The 21,391-nt window shown below is 43.9% G+C and overlaps 1 protein-coding gene across 3 annotated transcripts in view; it reads left to right on the plus strand.

Annotated features, from left to right (window-relative positions):
• The window catches only part of sh3pxd2aa (SH3 and PX domains 2Aa), a 622,535-nt gene extending 601,419 nt beyond the window's left edge, over positions 1-21,116 (plus strand). For all 3 annotated transcript variants that reach the window (XM_078203748.1, XM_078203749.1, XM_078203750.1), the window contains 2 exons: positions 4,527-4,646; positions 9,530-21,116. In XM_078203748.1, coding sequence (XP_078059874.1) covers positions 4,527-4,646; positions 9,530-11,551 — 2,142 coding nt within the window. In that variant the 3' untranslated portion in view covers positions 11,552-21,116. The remainder of the gene's footprint in view (positions 1-4,526; positions 4,647-9,529) is intronic.
• Positions 21,117-21,391: the final 275 nt, after the last annotated feature.

Consider the following 21,391-nt stretch of genomic DNA (forward strand, 5'->3'; position numbering starts at 1 on the left):
ATGGACCTACCTTGCATTAAGTTGATCTTTTTCTACACCCTAGCTATGATTGTAACACTACATTCTGTACTCTCTCCTCTATGTACGGTGTGCTTTGTATAGTGCGCAAGAAATAATATTAATATATGTGACAATAATAAATCAAATGAAATAATAGGAAGACATATTACTTGAATGGGTGTAAATTGAGAGAGGTGGATACTCAACGAGACCTTGGTGTCCTCGTGCATCAGTCACTGAAAGTAAGCGTGCAGGTACAGCAGGTAGTAAAGAAGGCAAATGGTATGTTGGCCTTCATAGTGATAGGATTTGAGTATCGGGATAGGGACGTTTTGCTGCAATTGTATAGGGTGTTGGTGAGGCCACACCAATAGTATTATGTGCAGTTTTGGTGTCCTTATCTGAGGAAGGGTGTCCTTGTTATAGAGGGAGTACAGCAAAGGTTTACCAGACTGATTCCTGGGATGGCATGTCTGTCATATGAGGGGAGACTAAGTCAGTTCGAATCATAGATTTTTACAGTGTAGAAGGAGGCCATTCGGCTTATTGAGTCTGCACTGACCGCAATCCCACCCAGGCCCTATCCCCATAACCCCATGCATTTACCCTAGCTAGTCCCCCTAACACTAAGGCACAATTTAGCATGGCCAATCCACCTAACCCACACATTTTTGGACTGCGGGAAGAAACCAGATCATCCAGAGAAAACCCGCGCAGACATGGGGAGGACATGCAAACTCCACACAGACAGTGACCCAAGCTGGGAATTGAACCTAGGTCCCTGGAGCTGTGAGGCAGCAGTGTTAACCACTTGCCACCGTGCCGTCCTTAGGATTATATTCACTGGAGTTTAGAAGAGTGAGAGGGTACCTCATAGAAACTTATAAAATTCTAACAGGGTTAGACGGCAGATTCAAAAGAATGTTCCCAATGGTGGGGGAGTCCAGAACTAGGGGTCATAGTTTGAGGATAAGGGGTAAACCTTTTAGAACTGAGGTGAGGAGATCTTTCTTCACCCAGAGGGTGGTGAATGTGTGGAATTCTCTACCACAGAATGTGGTTGAGGCCAAAACATTGTGTAATTTCAAGAAAAAATGAGATATAGCTCCTGGGGCTAAAGGGATCAAGGAATATGGGACAAAGGGGGAGGGGTTCCGGATATTGAATTCAGCCATGATCAAAATGACTGGCGGAGCAGGCTGAAAGGGCCAAATGGCCTCCTCTTGCTTCTAATTTCTATGGTTCTGTGTGATCTGGAGTCAGCAATTTAAATCACCATATTGTAAATGAGGAGAAATTTCTCGTGGTGTGGATTGCTTTGCCTGGGGAGTGGTTGTGGAGACACTGTTGTTATGTGAGAAAAATGTGGGATAATGTTGAATTCCGGATTAAGGAAGGAGTGAGCCACTGGGATTGCATTCCCCGAGCAGAGAGTCAGGAAAGATGGATCAAATGGCCTCTTTCCATGCTGTAAATCTGAGTATCTCCAGTCAGACTAATACTTGTGTTGGTGTCAGCTAAGAGCAGCTTGGAGGGAGAGGGCTGCCAGCAGTTTCTTGCTACATTCCTGTTAGCTCGGGAGTGGGCTTGTTATGTGGAAGGGAATTCTTCCATTTATCACTGGAATCAATGGAACAATTTCATATTTGTTGCCCTTTCTGAAAATCTAAAATACTAATGGGGCGGCACGGTAGCACAGTGGTTAGCATTGCTGCCACACAGCTCCAGGGACTTGGGTTCGATTCCTGGCTTGGGTCACTGTCTGTGTGGAGTTTGCACGTTCTCCTGTTTCTGCATGAGTTTCTTCCGGGTGCTCCGGTTTCCTCCTACAGTCCAAAGATGTGTAGTTTAGGTTGATTGGCCATGCTAAATTGCCCCTGGTGTCAGGGGGACTGGTTAGAGTAAATGCATGGGGTTACAGGGATAGGGCCTGGGTGGGATTGTGGTCAGTGCAGACTCGATAGGCCGAATGGCCTCCTTCTGTACTGTAATCATTCTGTGATGGTATTCTATGATAAGCGTTGAAATGGGAAGGAATGAGAATACAAAGAACAAAGAACAATACAGCACAGGAACAGGCCCTTCGGCCCTCCAAGCCTGCGCCACTCATGTGCCCAGTAGACAATTCTTTTGTATCCCTCTATTCCCAGTCTGTTCATGTGGCTATCTAGATAAGTCTTAAACGATCCCAGCGTGTCCGCCTCAATCACCTTGCTTGGCAGTGCATTCCAGGCCCCCTCCACCCTCTGTGTAAAATACGCCCCCCTGACATCTGTGTTGAACCTTGTCTCCCTCATCTTGAACCCGTGACCCCTTGTGTTCGTCACCTCCGACCTGGGAAAAAGCTTCCCACTGTTCACCCTATCTATGCCCTTCATAATTTTATACACCTCTATTAGGTCGCCCCTCATCCTCCGTCTTTCCAGGGAGAACAACCCCAGTTTACCCAATCTCTCCTCATAGCTAAGACCCTCCATACCAGGCAACAGCCTGGTAAACCTTCCCTGTACTCTCTCCAAAGCCTCCACGTCCTTGTGGTAGTGTGGCGACCAGAACTGGATGCAGTATTCCAAATGTGGCCTAACCATCGTTCTATACAGTTGCAACATCATATGCCAACTTTTATATTCTATGCCCTGTCCAATAAAGGCAAGCATGCCAATGCCTTCTTGACCACCCTCTCCACCTGTGCTGCCACCTTTAAGGATCTGTGGACTTGTACACCCAGGTCCCTGTGTGTGTCTATACTCCTGATGGTTCTGCAATTTATTGTGTAGCTCCCCCTTACATTAGATTTACCGAAATGCATCACTTCGCATTTATCTGGATTAAATTCCATCTGCCATTTCTCCGCCCAATGTTCCAGCCTATCTATATCCTGCTGTATTCTCTGACAATGTTCATCACTATCCGCAACTCCAGCAATCTTTGTGTCGTCCGCAAACTTACTGATCACACCAGTTACATCTTCCTCCAAATCATTTATATATATCACAAACAGCAGAGGTCCCAGTACAGAGCCCTGCGGAACACCACTAGTCACAGACCTCCAACCGGGAAAAGACCCCTCCACTGTTACCCTCTGTCTTCTATGGCTAAACACAGTAAGAAGTTTAACAACACCAGGATAAAGTCCAACAGGTTTATTTGGTAGCAAAAGCCACACAAGCTTTCGGAGCTGCAAGCCCCTTCTTCAGGTGAGTGGGAATTCTGTTCACAAACAGAGCATATAAAGACACAACCTCAATTTACATGAATAATGGTTGGAATGCGAATACTTAGACCTAATCAAGTCTTTAAGAAACAGAACAATGTGAGTGGAGAGAGCATCAAGACAGGCTAAAAAGATGTGTATTGTCTCCAGACAAGACAGCCAGTGAAACTCTGTGGGGGTTACAAATAGTGTGCCATGAACCCAATATCCCGGTTGAGGCCGTCCTCGTGTGTGCGGAACTTGGCTATCAGTTTCTGCTCAGCGACTCTGCGCCGTCGTGTTTCGCGAAGGCCGCCTTGGAGAACGCTTACCCGAATATCAGAGGCCGAATGCCCGTGACCGCTGAAGTGCTCCCCAACAGGAAGAGAACAGTCTTGCCTGGTGATTGTCGAGCGGTGTTCATTCATCCGTTGTCGCAGCGTCTGATAGCCAAGTTCCGCACACACGAGGACGGCCTCAACCGGGATATTGGGTTCATGGCACACTATTTGTAACCCCCACAGAGTTTCACTGGCTGTCTTGTCTGGAGACAATACACATCTTTTTAGCCTGTCTTGATGCTCTCTCCACTCACATTGTTTTGTTTCTTAATGACTTGATTAGTTGTAAGTATTCGCATTCCAACCATTATTCATGTAAATTGAGGTTGTGTCTTTATATGCTCTGTTTGTGAACAGAATTCCCACTCACCTGAAGAAGGGGCTTGCAGCTCCGAAAGCTTGTGTGGCTTTTGCTACCAAATAAACCTGTTGGACTTTAACCTGGTGTTGTTAAACTTCTTACTGTGTTTACCCCAGTCCAACGCCGGCATCTCCACTTCTATGGCTAAGCCAGTTCTCCACCCATCTAGCTAGCTCACCTTTTATCCCGTGAGATTTAACCTTTTGCCCCAGCCTGCCATGAGGGACCTTGTCAAACGCTTTACTAAAATCCATATAGACGACATCCACGGCCCTTCCCTCGTCAATCGTTTTTGTCACCTCCTCAAAAAACTCAACCAAATTTGTGAGGCATGACCTCCCTCGTACAAAACCATGCTATCGCTAATGAGATTATTCAGTTCTAAATGCGCATACATCCTATCTCTAAGAATCTTCTCCAACAACTTCCTACGACAGACGTCAAGCTCACCGGCCTATAATTACCCGGGTTATCCTTGCTCCCCTTCTTAAATAACGGGACCACATTTGCTATCCTCCAATCATACATTTATTAACCAAATAAGCTAAAATATTCTTTTACAATAAAGGTTGTGAAAATACCAGATTCATTTCAAGGCTTTTAATCAGTGTTCCTTTGTTGCATTGTACAGGGTTTCCCGCTGCCAAAGCCTCCAGATCCCCCTGCTGTTGAAGTGGAGTATTACACCATTGCAGAATTCCAGACTCACATTGCTGATGGGATCAGCTTCCGTGGCGGACAAAAAGCCGAGGTACACAGCAGGTTTTAACAATCGTCAGTAGAATCTGGCACAGGGAAGCTCAATACTTATTTGCAAAATGTTATAATCATGTCGAGGTCAGGAAACAAAATAACCAAATTTACAACATTTTGACCTCAGCTACATTCTGTGATAGTGAATTCCACACATTCACCACCCTCTGGGTGAAGAAATTTCTCCTCATCTCACTCCTAAAAGGTTTACCCCTTATCCTCAAACTATGACCCCTAGTTCTGGACTCCCCCACCATTGGGAACATTCTTTCTGAATCTACCCTGTCTAACCCTGTTAGAATTTTATAAGTTTCTATGAGATCCCCTCTCACTCTTCTAAACTCCAGTGAACATAATCTTTACTGACTTAGTCTCTCCTCATATGATAGACCTGCCTTCCCAGGAATCAGCCTGGTAAACCTTCGCTGTACTGCCTTTATAGCAAGGACATCTTCCTCAGATAAGGACACCAAAACTGCACACAGTACGCCAGGTGTGGCCTCACCAATGCCCTGTACAATTGCAGCAAAATATCCCTGTCCCTATACTCAAATCCTCTCGCTATGAAGGCCAACATACCATTTGCGTTCTTTACTGCCTGCTGTACCTGCGCGCTTACTTTCAGCGACTGTTGCACAAGAAGAAATTAGATATAACTCTTGGGTCTAAAGGGATCGAGGGATTTGCGGGGGAAGGGGGGATCAGGATATTGAATTTGATAATCAGCCATGATCAAAATGAATGGCAGAGCAGGCTCGAAGGGCTGAATGGCCTACTCCTGTTGCTACTTTCTATGTGTCTGTTATTAAATGGCTCCCAACAATAAAAAGGAACAATATTGCACTTTTTACAACTTCTACTTTAATAATCAACCCAAAATCAACATCAAACATGAGTTAACAGGCAAATTGTGATCAAAGTGAACTGCAAATTACACTTTAAATAGCAGATATAGCAGAGATAGATCGACTTAGAATCTGTTTATCTTCTTAAGTTCTCTGCCTGAAGGCATGTTCCGATCCACAGCATTGTGATTTCCACCACAGGTAGGTCAAAGAAGCAAGTCAGAAAAATGCTGTTAGCGCAAATCTGACCCACCTAACCAACTGGTGAACCCCAAGGAGTCCAATTTGCTATGGCAACATAAACCTTTTACTTGCATGTAGTAGTCTTGAGCTTTGGATAGTGATTATATAGGCTCTGATATCTTTCCAATACGTGTTTGATCAGGAATCTCTCCCTCTGATACTGCCTACCATTGGTATATTTTAGAAAGAATTGCAAGTTAATACTCAACCTGTTTGCCGGTGTTAGAAAGCCATCTTCCTTGGTCATCAAGTCCTAGAGTGAGACTCGAACCCAGAGCTTCTGGCTCAAAGGGGGGAAGCTACATACTACGCCACAAGACCTTCCCCCATTTAGAAAATATGGCACTAATTCTAGCCACACATTTTTTTCAGATCTATGAATTTGCTCAAGCCAAATTCCAGCTCTTTTTTTTTAAGGCTTCAACCACCATCACATCCAAGTAGCTTAATGCTAGTTGCGCTTCTTGGTACAATTTCCACCAATATGAGCAGCATGGTGGCACAGTGGTTAGCACTGCTGCCTCACAGCGCCAGGGACCCAGGGCAGCACGGTGGCACAGTGATTAGCACTGCTGCCTCACAGCGCCAGGGACCCGGGGCAGCATGGTGGCACAGTGATTAACACTGCTGCCTCACAACGCCAGGGACCCGGGCTTGATTCCTGGCTTGGGTCACTGTCTGTGCAGCGTCTGCACGTTCTCCCTGAGTCTGCGTGGGTTTCCTCCGGGTGTTCCGGTTTCCTCCCACAGCCTGAAAGACGTGCTGGATAGGTGCATTGGCTATGCTAAATTCTCCCTCAGTGTAATGAATACTTTACCTCGGTATTCACAGTGGAAAGGGATCTGGGTGGTTGTACTGCTGGTTTGCGGTGGACAGAAAGGATCGAGCATGTGGACATAAAGAAAGAGGATGTGTTGGAACTATTGAATGGCATCAAGGTTGGTAAGTCGCCGGGACCGGATGGGATGTACCCCAGGTTACTGTGGGAGGCGAGGGAGGAGATTGCGGAGCCTTTGGCGATGATCTTTGCATCGTCGATGGAGACGGGAGAGGTTCCGGAGGATTGGAGGATTGCAGATGTGGTCCCTATATTCAAGAAAGGGAACAGGGACAGCCCGGGAAATTACCGACCGGTGAGTCTAACCTCAGTGGTTGGTAAGTTGATGGAGAGGATCCTGAGAGACAGGATTTATGATCATCTAGAGAAGTTTAGTATGATCAAAAGTAGTCAGCACGGCTTTGTCAAGGGCAGGTCGTGCCTTACGAGCCTGGTTGAGTTCTTTGAAAATGTGACCAAACACATTGACGAAGGAAGAGCGGTGGATGTGGTCTATATGGACTTCAGCAAGGCGTTCGATAAGGTCCCCCATGCAAGACTTCTTGAGAAAGTGAGAGGGCATGGGATCCAAGGGGCTGTTGCCTTGTGGATCCAGAACTGGCTTGCCTGCAGAAGGCAGAGAGTGGCTGTGGAGGGGTCTTTCTCTGCATGGAGGTCAGTGACCAGTGGAGTGCCCCAGGGATCTGTTCTGGGACCCTTGCTGTTTGTCATTTTCATAAATGACCTGGATGAGGAAGTGGAGGGATGGGTTGGTAAGTTTGCTGACGACACCAAGGTAGGTGGTGTTGTGGATAGTTTGGAGGGATGTCAGAAGTTGCAGCGAGACATAGATAGAATGCAAGACTGGGCGGAGAAGTGGCAGATGGACTTCAACCCGGATAAGTGTGTGGTGATCCATTTTGGCAGATCCAATGGGATGAAGCAGCAGTATAATATGAAGGGTACCATTCTTAGCAGTGTAGAGGATCAGAAGGACCTTGGGGTCCGGGTCCATAGGACTCTTAAATCGGCCTCGCAGGTGGAGGATGCGGTCAAGAAGGCGTACGGCGTACTGGCCTTCATTAATCGAGGGATTGAGTTTAGGAGTCGGGAGATAATGCTGCAGCTTTATAGGACCCTGGTTAGACCCCACTTGGAGTACTGCGCGCAGTTCTGGTCACCTCATTACAGGAAAGATGTTGAAGCCATTGAAAGGGTGCAGAGGAGATTTACAAGGATGTTGCCTGGATTGGGGGGTATGCCTTATGAGGATAGGTTGAGGGAGCTTGGTCTCTTCTCCCTGGAGAGACGAAGGATGAGAGGTGACCTGATAGAGGTTTACAAGATGTTGAGAGGTCTGGATAGGGTAGACTCTCAGAGGCTATTTCCAAGGGCTGAAATGGTTGCTACGAGAGGACACAGGTTTAAGGTGCTGGGGGGTAGGTACAGAGGAGATGTCAGGGGTAAGTTTTTCACTCAGAGGGTGGTGGGTGAGTGGAATCGGCTGACGTCGGTGGTGGTGGAGGCAAACTCGTTGGGGTCTTTTAAGAGACTTCTGGATGAGTGCATGGGATTTAATGGGATTGAGGGCTATAGATAGGCCTAGAGGTGGGGATGTGATCGGCGCAACTTGTGGGCCGAAGGGCCTGTTTGTGCTGTGGCTTTCTATGTTTTATGTTCTATGTAACCCAAACAGATGTGATGACAATGGATTTTCACAGTAACTTCATTGCAGTGTGAATGTAAGCCTACTTGTGACGCTAATAAATAAACTTTAAACAACAGCCCTTCTTTGGGTCCCTCTTAGCCCTGTTTCTTTTCCATATGCGCCAGGACTATCTTCTCCTCACAGCCTACCTGCATTAAGCTCCACTGCTGAGGTCATCTCATGGCTCTGTCTTCTTGTCTGCTTTGAACCAGAATATAGCTCGATTGCAGACTTGGGCAGAGAAATGGCAGATAGAGTTTAATCCAGACAAATGCAAGGTGGAAGATCAAATTCAAGTGTGAATTATACAGTAAATGACAGAACCCGTAGGAACATTGACATACAGAGGGATCTGGGCATATAGATCCATGAAAGTAGCAACACAGGTGGTTAAGATGTTCAATAAGGCGTACAGCATGTTTGCCCTCATCGGCCAAGGCATCAGGTATAAAAGTTGGCAAGTCATTTATTATTACAAGTCAGGTTTGATACTTCAAGGTGTTCTGTGAAGCTCGCCTGACCCGTAATGTTTTACATTGAATTTGGCTAGGGTGAGCATGAGAGGTTTCACTCCAGGTGTGATTCAACTGACCCACAAGGACCTTTTATCAAAAACAAAGTTTAATTAAGATTATTGTTGACATGTATAGTAAGACTGTTAGCAAGAACTTTTAACAATTACAAACAAGAATCACAACAACCAGGATAATGTATAACTCTTAAGGAAATATCTCTAATGTGCTCCAACCAAAGCCAACATCCAATACACAAAACCCTCCAAATAAGCACAATCCAGGTTAATGGCTACTCGTTACAGGAATCCCGCCTCCTGGGTTGAATGCTGAAAATCCCTTGTGAAGAAACTCAGAAGAGATTGTAATCAAATCTGTTTCCCAAAACACAGCTTCTTTAAGGCAGAACCAAATAGCAAGAAATAACAGGGAGAGAGAGAGACTGCTTCTGAGCTTGCTGCTAAACTGCTTCCCAAAACGAAACTGAAAGCCCAAAGGAAAAAATCCTGATCACCTGACTGCCACAAATAAAACTGAAAGCCCGATCACCTGACTGCCACAGCTTAGCTCCACCCCTAGTGACCTCATTGAAGCTGTAAGCTGCATGATTTTTAAACAAGAACCTTTCTTAAAGGTACATTCACATGACAATCTGTACATTCACTTGTGGTTCTGGCAACATGTTTTACATACTATCTTTGTCTCATTGTCCTTTGATACCTGTCTGAAGTAACTGTTTACATGTTCAATCCTCAGGTGATTGAGAAAAATTTAGGTGGCTGGTGGTATGTGCAAATTGGACAGCAAGAGGGCTGGGCACCATCTTCATACATTGACAAGAGGAAAAAGCCAAATCTGTCAAGAAGAAGTAGCACACTAATCCGGCCAAAAATACCTCCCCCAGCACCACCCACCAAAAACAAGCCAAGCTCTGAGGAAAAGGATGCAGAAAATGAGAATGATTGCATGCAGCAAAAAGCCAAGTTTGAGGAACCAGAGTATGATGTTCCTGCTGCAATCTTTGACCCTGAGCCCCAAACTGGGTTGACGTTGGGAGCTGATGAACAGACAAAGGAGGCTTCATTAAGTCATGACCAAGCCGAGTCCAACCAACACCAAAGCAAATCCTGCTCATTATCCACACTGCGGAGAACCCGCTTCGAGGTGAGCAAATCTTCAGAAAACTTGTCCCTTGATGACCAGCCTGTACATCCTCTTAGTAATAAAGAACGGAACCAAAATGGCAGCAGCAATAGTTTAGAATCTAATCGGCTTTATGAAACTGTTACTGAAGTTGCTGCAGCATCTGAGACCAACACTTCACCAAAATACATTTCACCAAAACACTCTCCAAAAGAACTTCAGTTAAAATCTGAGAAAAAGATTGATGCTAGAAAAAGTGGTGAGAGTTGCTGCAAATCCACCTCTGATATAAGTGCCTGCACCATCCCGAAAACAGTGCCAAAGAAAGACAAGGAGGTGTTAGAAACTAATGCACCCACAGAGCAGAATGCTGTCCCCACAGAGCAGAATGCTACCCCCAGTCCCGTAACCAAATCAAAGCCCTCTGTGAGACCAAAGCCTTTACTGGTGAAACCAGAAGCACAAACTATGGAGATCAGCACTATCAGACGCCACCTTAGGCCTACAGGACAGCTGAAACACAGCTCCAAAGGGACAAAAATCGATGATGCAGAAACTATCTCACTGACATCATCTGAAAATTCAGAAGACTCTTTCACCAAAAGCATAGTGGATCTTACCACAAATGCATCACCCATCCAAATTGGACTAGCAAGACCTAGTGAGCAGGAAACGGAATCATCATGCCAGTACAGAACGGTGGATAAATATGAAAAAGTTCAGGACAATGAAATCAGTTTCCCAGCAGGAGTAATGGTGGAGGTTCTGGAAAAACAGGACAGTGGTTGGTGGTTTATTCGAATTGGAGATGCTGAGGGCTGGGCTCCTGTCTTCTACTTAGAGCATGTTGGTGGCAGGCCAGCAAAGAGTCCTGGAGAGGCTGAAGCGTTTTGTGGAGAGAGCTCAGTGAATGAAAACCAACTTAACAACATGGAGAAAATAGACAACAAGGTGCAGGCATTAAACAACATCAACCTTGGTCTAAAGAGAGCAACTCCCCCAATTCCTGCAAAACCCCCTGGTGGCTTTACTAGGCTAGGAGGAAGCACGAATGGTTCAGTAAAGATGAGAAATGGGTTGAAACAGGTAGCTGTGAGGCCACAATCTGTTTTTGTTTCCCCCTCGAGCAAAGAAAGTAACAACCTCGCTGGAACACTCAGGAGGAATGAATCTATGACGTGCCACGAGAATATCCGGTCCACAGTAAATATTCGCCGTAATGCATCCTTCAATAATATCCGCTTACGGAAGAAGAGCGATGAGTCTGACACTCTGCACCCAGCTTCAATGTCAGTTCCCAACCAGGCAAAGGTCAGACCTTCAGAAAGGTGCGACGTAAATGAATCTGATGCCATGGGCAGAACTTGCCAAAGAAATGGAATTCCTGTTTCAGCTGTGAGACCAAAGGCAGTGTGCATTCAGGGGAAGCCTCAGTTCATTCAGAATAACTGGAGGGAAGTGTATGTTACAGTCGCTGACTATCAGGGAGATGAAGAAACCATGGGTTTCCAAGAAGGCTGCTCTGTGGAGGTGCTGGAACGTAATCCCAACGGTTGGTGGTACTGTCAAATAATAGACAGTGGATGCTCTCAAAAAGGCTGGGTGCCTTCAAATTATTTAGAAAAGAAGTATTAATATTTCTTCCTTTATATAAATATTTTTAATTTATCGATGCAATGTGCATTTTCTAATGGGACTGTCAGGCAGACACTGCAAGCCTGCAATGGAATAAATGTCGCTATATTTCAACTGCTGGATTGCTGAGCTAGTTTATACCAGTGAGACTGTAACATAAAGGTGATTGAGTACGTGGAACGCCACTTGTAGACAACTGGAATTGTGTAGTGTGTCTGCACATGGTGAGTTCAGGACACTAAAGTGTCTGAGTAGAATTAATAGTTTACAGCTGGACAGAGGTGAGTTGCATTTCCCACATGCAACAGATTTACTCAAAAGCCGGACCTTTGAGCAGAGTTGGATGTTTTAAATTAATTATTATTGTTATATTATTTACTTTGAACAGAATAGGCAGGAGTTATTCTGGATTGTTTTCACTGGTGCCTTTAGTATGCCCAAAGTACATAAAACTGAAAATTATCATTCTTTTCTGTGCCAAAAATGTCGGAAGTTAGTCTGAGAGATTTTTTTTGATTCGATGGGGTCTCAACAGCCTCTAGGTTATTGTGTAGATTGGTGGAGGGGAGACCAAAGGGAACCAAAACCATCCACAGGGAATAGATGAGTCAGAAAACACCAAATATTTGTGGATGTGCAGAGATAGATGCTGGTTACATGAACAAACTCTTTCACCGTATTTGCTATTTTTGTTGTTTTGTCACAAGATTTCCCTGGGGTTTTGCCATATAGATTCCAGCCATGTTTATGCTCTTGTTTTAGAAATTGAGGCCACAAAATCTCTCCAGAATGACAATAGTATGTCTGTTCTATAGTGGTCCAACATTATTGGACCCTGTTTGTATTTGGAGTGTTATTGAGGTGAGGTTTTCAGCAGAGTTCCTGATATTCAGAAATCATGTGGCCACAACATGCTTTATCCACGCTCTTTATTTGGATCAAATCTATGCATCACAATGTAGATCTCAAATTTAATATTCCTTTTGAACATAGCACACACAAAAAAGTTCACACTGCTTAATAAGACACAGAGAACGTCAGAAACCTGAGTGATGTGAGCTTTCAATGCAGTATGGTTTATTTATTTACAAACTCTTTTCTACTAGTTTTTTGGATAAGTTTTCCAAAAGAGGGAAGATCTCTTGTGTATAGCATTGCTGCAGAGCACTGATTAAACAAGGTCATAAACAAGAGACTTACACCCTGGTTGATGGGTGAATGTAGGGATCTGGTCAAAGATGCAGCATTTTCTGCTACACATATTGCATCTCCCTTGTTATCAGCAGAGAATGTGGCTCAGGGGTCCATCACTGGATACTTAACACTGCAATCCACATTTATACATGTAGGGATATGACTCTCCAGATTTGATTCATCAACTGAGATACATATTGGTACCATAGCACATTAATTGGACTTCTCAATGTATTGTCATAGTTACATGACATTTTGAGTAGAAATGAAAGACGCCAATTAAAAGTTGGCATGACCTTGGCTATGGCTGTGAGTGACATATGGGCTAGACACGTTCAGGTAATGTTGGCTGCCGGAAGGATATAATGCTTCCTTGTCAGCTGGGCACAGTATCGCTCAATGCTATTTTATTAAACATTTTGCAACCAGCAATGCTTTGCTTGCTACCATTACTCTGTAGAAGTACTAATGGTGTTCAGAGTGGTACATTGGCAGATGATGTACAAACACTTGTTCTGGGAACTGAGAAGAGTCCCTTTTATTAGACTATTATTGTAGCACAAACAATCCTTTAAACATCAATTGTCTTTTCTTTCATTGGTTATTCAGGAATAAAGCATTTCTTAGATGATGTAATGCACACTCTGTAAACATTCTTGAAGTTATATAATATATAACACGAACTGAAAAGAATTAAAGTTTACAGAGGTGTGCTAAATTATAGACACATTAAAAATGCAACTGAACATCGCACATCTTAACAGGCAGTTACTGCCAGATTAGACTCAGAGTTATTACATCAGGGATGGCTGCATTCCTTCAAACTAAATATGTGGTTTTTAAAAAAAGCATAAAGACTTGTACAGCTTTTCTGGAAGTAGCTTCAGGTTTAGAAGAATCCGCTTTTTTAATATTGATTGACCTCAGCATATCTACTTCAGTAGACCCTAGTTTCTCTTCTACATTTTATAACCAGTTCTTGAGATGTTGCAAGATTATGTAATTTTATTCTGAATGACTAAGCAGTAAGACCGAACCTGTCCATTTATCATATCTGAATTTCCTATCAGCTCATTCCTGGATTCATCCGATCTTAAGCGTTTACTAACTTCACGAGGGAATTTTGTATAATCAGTCTAGAATTTCCATAATCCTGAAATATAGATAGATTGTGCATATAAATATAGAACATAGGTAGATTCAGCCTCAGTCATCAGTTTCAGTTTGATGGTCTTGAATCAGATATAATTATTTACTTTCTGTTTTTGTATTAAAATTTATGCCTAAAAGACATAAAATGAGGAAATGTGCAATATAGAATTGGTGTAAATTATTGAGGGTAAACTTTGATATTGGGCAGTTGATAGACATTTAACGAAGGTTAATTAATGCTTTTGCAGTTTGAAACAGGGTTCCTAACAGAAGTTGAGGTTGACAGTGTGTGTTTGGGATATTGAATAGCAAGGGTCTGCTATCAGTGGATGGTGTATTATGAAAGTGAACGAGCCTAGCTTTGATGGATTGGTGCAAATGAGATAAAACAGAATAATGGTCGGAAAGAACTGTTCTTGGGCACTGCCTTTGGACCTACTGATTTCAATCTCGATCATCAGGTAATGGAGAGCAAGATTTATTTTCTCTTTTAAAAGTAGCTTACGCAACTAAGTACTGATGATTCCGATATGGTGTGGTCTTGTTGGATAATAGTATGGTCCATTTACATTGTGCTTTGTTATAATCAAACAATGACCCTACTATATCATAGTTCACAAATTAACTGTGTTAGGTTGAGTTATTGACACCATTGTGTATTTTTAGGTATTGCACAATTAGCCAAAGTGTAAGCAAGTGTGGTCATAGAGTGAGGTTTGGAGGATGCATTCTTCTTGTGGAATATGCTAAGGAAATTGGGGGTCATGATTCACCTGGGGTTAGGATTCACTGTCACGTTTATCCGCCGCCGAGGTTCTGATGTTGTTAACAGCATGCCCATGGTAAGCAAAAGCACATTTTGTGATCCTGGAGATTAACACTTCAATTGTGACTTGGTTTGAGTAGCGAGCAGGAGAAGAGGGCAATTGTCCAGAAGCATGATGAGTAAAGTGGAGCCCAAATATGTTACAGAATCAATCAATCAAAGAGTGATTGCAGCTCAGAAGGAGGCCATTCAGTATATCACATCTATTCCAACAACTAGTCCCATACCCCAGCCCTTTCTCTGTGGGTCTGCAAATGTTTTCTCTTCAGATGCGAATCCAATCCCCAATTGAAAGCCAAATCTGTCTCCACTGCAATTTTAGGCAATGCATTCCAGATCCTGACCACTTGTTGTGCAAAAAAGTATTTTCAAATGTTGTTCTTTTGCCATTCACCTTATCTTGATCTCCTCTCGCTCTCAACCCTTCCACTAATGGAAACTCTGCCTGGATCCCTCATGATTCTGAACATTTTTATCAAATCTCCTTTCACCTTTCTCTTTTCTAAGAAAAACAGCCAATCAGTCCCTTAACTGAAACCTCTCGTCCCTGATATCATTCTCATCAATCTTTTCCGCACTCTCTAACGCCTTTACATGGATTTGAATAATTGCCTGTCACACTGGAGCTGAAGAAGAGTGAGCACACAGACCATTGAGCCTGCTGCACCATTCATGGCTAACCTTGGGCTTCAACTCCACTTTCCTGCCCACTCCCCAAGAAAGACTAAAATTTTGTCTCTCTCTTCCTTCGATACCTTCAGTGGTGATGTACTCACAATCCTCAGGATTCTAACCCGCTAGAGAATTCCAAAAATTGAAGAAAATGAAACATGGATGTCATTGGCTAAGTCAACCATTTATTGTCCATTGCTAGTTGCCCTTGAGAAGGTGCTGGTGAGCCATCTTTTAGAACCTCTGCAGTACATATAATGTAAGTACATTCAGTGCTGTTAGGGAGAGAATTCCAGGATTTTGACCCAGAGACAATGAAGAGACAGCGGTATAGTTCCAAGTCAGAATGGTGTGTGTCTTGGAGAGGAACTTTCAGTTGGTGGTGTTCCTACTGTCCTTGTCCTTCTAGGTGGTAGAAGTCATGAGTTTGGAAGCTGCTGTTGAAGGAGCCTTGGTGAGTTGCTGCAGCAATTTCTAGATGTTTCACACAGCTGCCACTGTGCGTTGGTAACAGAGGGACTGAATATTTAAATGGATGATGGGAATCGTCCTGACTGTCTCATAATCTTTTCAGTGTCAATGCTTCAATTTTGGTTGTTACCAGGTTGTCCTGATATTCTTTTGGTGGAGTGACTAATGTGTTAGTGACTACAAGAGTGTGGTGACTAGGGGATTTTCACAGTAACTTCATTGCAGTGTTAATATAAGCTTACTTGTGACACTAATAAATAAACTTTAAAAAGATGCACTGCAGGAACTCACCAAAATTCCTTAGGCAGCACCTTCCAACCCCACGACTACTACTCTCTAGAAGAACAAGAGCAGCAGATACTTGGGAACACATCACCTGCAAGTTCCCCTCCAAACCACTACCATATGACTTGGAGATATATCACTGTTCCTTCACTGATACTGGGTCAAAATCTTGGAATTCCTTCCCTAACAGCACGGTGGGTGTGTCCACAACTCGAGGATTGCAGCATTTTAAGGCAGCTCACCGCTATCTTCTAAAGGGCAGGTAGCAATGGCAATAAATGCTGGCCTAAGCAATGACATCCATATCCCTTAAATGAATTTTAAAAACATTCATCAGGTGATTATAATCATGGAATCCCTACAGTGCAGAAAGAGGCCATTTGGCCCATTGAGGCTGCACCGACCACAATCCCATCCAGGCCCTATTCCCGTAGCCCCACATATTTATCCTGCTAATTCCCCTGACACTAGGGTCAATTTAGCATGGCCAATCAACCTAACCCGCACATCTTTGGACTGTGGGAAGAAATCGGAGCACCCGGAGGAAACCCACACAGACACAAGGAGAACGCGCAAACTCCACACAGACAGCGACTGGAGGCCAGAATTGAACCCTGGTCTCTGACGCTGTGAGGCAGCAGTGCTAACCACTGTGCCACCGTCCCGCCCTGATTGAATCAGCTGTGATGAAGGGTCACCCAGACTCGAAACATTGGCTCTATTCTCTCTTCACAGATGCTGTCAGACCTGCATTTTCTGTTTTTGTTTCACCAGGAAAAGTCATAGAGCTTTATAGCATGGAAACAGGCCCTTCGGCCCAAGTTGTCCATGCTGACAGTCCTGCTTATCTTACAGCTAAGAGCTTGTTCTGGCTTATCTACCCACCCACAAATGTGCTTGGTAGCTGCAGTTCACCCTAACCCACTGGCACAACTCTTATATCGAATAAGGATTATAAATTCATGGCCAGTGCCTCTGCAATTTCTACTCTCACGTCACTCAGTGGAAGTCTTTGCCGCAGAAGGCTGTGGAGGCCAGGTCATTGAGTGTCTTTAAGACAGAGATAGATAGGTTCTTGATTAATAAGGGGATCTGGGGTTATGGGGAAAAGGCAGGAGAATGGGGATGAGAAAAATATCAGCCATGATTGAATGGCGGAGCAGACTCGATGGGCCGAGTGGCCTAATTTTATTCCTATGTCTTATGGTCTTATCTGATGAATATAATCTGGCACTAATAGTAATGGAGGGGAACCATTTGACCTAATTGTTGGCACCATGGGGGCTACATTTCCTACCTGTGGCCTCCTTTTTGAATTAAAAACACTTCCCATCCCACTGTTCCTCCAGAGCTGCCATTAAGAGGAAGTTTGCATTCAGCTGGAGGTCTTTCCTCCCAACCTTCCAATAAGGGGAAAGGTGGGAGGGGCTAGGGTGCAAACCAATACACGGTCACACCTTTAATGAAAGTCCTTATGTGAAACAGTTTATGTTAAAAACAGCAAACACTTGACCTACTTGCCCTACTGTGAATATCCCCTCAAGATTATTGCAACCATAAGTTAGACCTGTGTTTCTCAACCTCCTTTCCCTTCCCAGACCATGGGCTTTAAAAAGACCTTTAAAAATAGCAGGTGGTATCTGGATCTAGATTTCTGATAGATCCGTTTTTGATGAGCAAGAGATCGGACAGGCATCACTCACGAGAGAATCCCAAACCCAGTCGGACCATCTGAACTCAGTGTTGAATACAAACTAACCCCATTTCTGCTGCAACAGAACCCCAGCGTGTGAATTACATTTATAGCATCATAGGATCAGATGGAAATGCTCAGGAAGAAGGATGGGGTCTGCAGACTATCAAGGTGTGAAGTTATATAAATCCCCAGCCCTTTCATTTTAAATGAAACAGCTTGTCTCAGTGAGAATGCCAAAAAACAACTCAAACAATTCCAATAGCTTTGTGTTGACATTACCCCAAGAGCAAGCGTTATGGTTGTCTGCTCTCCACAACCTACAACAAGCCCAGTAAGGGGGACTGTAAGGTCACGGATTGATGGATAACTCAAGGATGTCACTAAACCAATATGATAAAAGCAAAATACTGCAGATGCTGATATCTGAAACAAAATCAGAGAATGTTGGAAAACCCCAGCCGATCTGGCAGCATCAGTGGAGAGAGAAAACAGAGTTAATGTTTCTAGTTCATTTGCCTCATCTTCAGAACTAAAAGAGAGCAGAAATGTGTTGGATATTGTATATGAGGGTGGAACACTGATTAGAAGGAGCTGGGAGAAATTGCGGCAAAATGCAGCAAACTTAAGAGGGAAGGTTTTTTGGGGAGACTTAACACAGACTGAGTGACTGCTTTGCAGACACCTTTTCTCTGTCCGCAAGCAGGACCCTAACCTTCCGGTTGCTGCCATTTCAACTCAACATCTTGCTCTCATGCCCACATGTCCGTCCTTGGCCTACTGCAGTGCTCCAGTGAAACCCAATGCAAGCTGGAGGAGAACATTTCATCTTCCAGTTAGGCCCATTACAACCCTCAGGGCTCAACATCGGTTCAACAAATTTAGACTGGCCTTTCTCTTGCATTTTAACCCCCTTTTTTACATATCCCTACTGTCCCAATGCAAAACCCTCCCTCCCTCCCCCACCACCCCTTCCTCTTCCCCTTCCCTCACTGGCCCATCTATTCTTAAGTTTGCCACAGATTTGTTGCAGTCTTTCCTAGCTCTCACTGATCACTCTTCCAGATGTTCCACTGCTCTTATACAGTATAATATCCAACACATTTCCCCCCCTCTTTTAGTTCTGAAGAAAAGTCAAATAGACATAAAACTTTAACTCTGTTTTCTCTCCATCCAGAGGCTGTCAGACCTGTTGAAGTTTTCCAACATTCTCTGTTCATGTTATTAAACCATTAGTTGTTTTTGATACGGGTTTATGAATACAAATCTGTTTTCGTAAGGGATTAAAAACTTGAGGTCTTTAATAGTTTTGAATGGGCTTTCATGAATAGAGTGTTTTATTTACCATAGTAACACCTGTTATAGGAGTTTAGATCTTTATTTTATTTAATCTCGAATGGTGGATGAGTTGGTATGGAGAGTGTAATAGCAAAGGGTGATTGGTGAATTGGCATTAAATTGGCATAGGACTTGAGGGTGGGGGGAGCGCACAAATTGACGTGAATTGGGAAAGGGGAGTGACTAGGGGGTGATGGGTGTGAGGGCGAGCAAGCCCAATATTTAACACAACAACATAGACAAAGTCCCAGAGGACTGAGGCAGGCGTTTTAGTCAGCTTGCCTTGGCACATGGCAGTCTCTGCTGCCAGCGCTTACTGGTTACCTGTGTCGGGGGGTGGCAGACATAACTTGTTCCACAATTCCTTCCTCCCCACCCACTGCCAACCAGGAAGAAAAATCAGACATAGGGAACACTTTTTCCTGCGTTTATCTGCTGGGAAATTTCCCAACTCATTATCCACTTCTGAGCGACAATCCAGTCCCTTATTGTTTTGCTATCATATCGTGCACTAAGAAAGAAATTATCCTTTCTCCTATTGCATTATCCTTCAGATGTGTGTAACTGATTGTTAGCACTTCTCTTCTCTCAGTGATTGTCTTTGTTGAGTTCTGGCAGATCCCATGGGTAGAATAGAACGGTTTTTCAATACCCCAAGTGCTTCAGCTGTGTGGTTGTTAATTGAGAGGCTAAGGATTTGCAGCTATTTTTAATTCCGATTGCCTCCAACCTTGCTTCTTAATTCCTGTGCCACAGACCCGACCTTGATCTTCATTGCTGGATAATAAATCTTTGGATTTACACCTGTACAATCACAGCTGTTGTGTGCTTTGCTTCAGTGCTATCTGTATCCTTGGCTAATGATATCACACTTTAAAATCAAACAGATAATGATCATTTCTTTATTAAAATAAATGGTCCAAAATGTAAAGTTCTGAATCTATAACCTTCACTTTTATGTTCTACTTTCCATTGGTCAGATGTCTTCAGTTGAACATCTAAATATTTAATTATCAATGTTGAATTTTAATTGAAAAAGTAATTATTTATATTTATTAACTCATGAATGCCGTGCCCAAAAGCTCATTCTTTGCTGATTCTTCATCCGGAGCTCTTTATCTTGGCATTTTTTGTCGGTGTTGGTTTTATTATCCACTTTTGGGCAAAAGCAGGGAGGCAGGTCCCAGGTCTACCTCAGCCTGAATGAGAATCAAACTTGCACTGTTGGTATTATTCCGAACTAGTCTTCTAGCCAACTAAGATAATCGCCTAAACCACTGAAGCAGTTACATCCCTCAGTTTTAACATTTTAGCAAAATGGTGGCACATTTAACAATGCAGGATTGCTTCCATAGCTGATTAGAGCACTGGCTTCTGCATGTTCTCAAGCTCTGGGGCTCAAAGACACAACCTTTTGACTTGGGAATTATTAACATGGAATTGATTGCATTTTAAAAATATAAATAACTATGACATGTTGTGAGCACCCAGGGGGGTTTTGTCATTCAAAGGCACTCAGTGCCAAATCGAGGGAGACAGGATCTGACTCCCTCAGTTGGTAGACTCGAATTAAGTTCTGCCCACTGTTTCCTTTTATGTAATTGAAGGGCTTTAGGATATGTGTGGGGACTGGGTCCAAGTAGCTAGTACAGTGGGCCAAATGGCCACTGTCTGTGCTACAAAGAACAAAGAACAATACAGCACAGGAACAGGCCCTTCGGCCCTCCAAGCCCGTGACGCTCCCTGGTCCAAACTAGACCATTCTTTTGTATCCCTCCATTCCCACTCCGTTCATGTGGCTATCTAGATAAGTCTTAAACGTTCCCAGTGTGTCCGCCTCCACCACCTTGCCCGGCAGCGCATTCCAGGACCCCACCACCCTCTGTGTAAAATACGTCCTTCTGATATCCGTGTTAAACCTCTCCCCCCTCACCTTGAACCTATGACCCCTCGTGAACGTCACCACCGACCTGGGAAAAAGCTTCCCACCGTTCACCCTATCTATGCCTTTCATAATTTTATACACCTCTATTAGGTCACCCCTCATCCTCCGTCTTTCCAGTGAGAACAACCTCAGTTTACCCAATCTCTCCTCATAACTAAGCCCTTCCATACCAGGCAACATCCTGGTAAACCTCCTCTGCACTCTCTCTAAAGCCTCCACATCCTTCTGGTAGTGTGGCGACCAGAACTGGGCGCAGTATTCCAA

This window comes from Mustelus asterias, unplaced genomic scaffold (genome assembly GCF_964213995.1).
Source record: "Mustelus asterias unplaced genomic scaffold, sMusAst1.hap1.1 HAP1_SCAFFOLD_208, whole genome shotgun sequence".
NCBI classification, from domain to species: domain Eukaryota; kingdom Metazoa; phylum Chordata; class Chondrichthyes; order Carcharhiniformes; family Triakidae; genus Mustelus; species Mustelus asterias.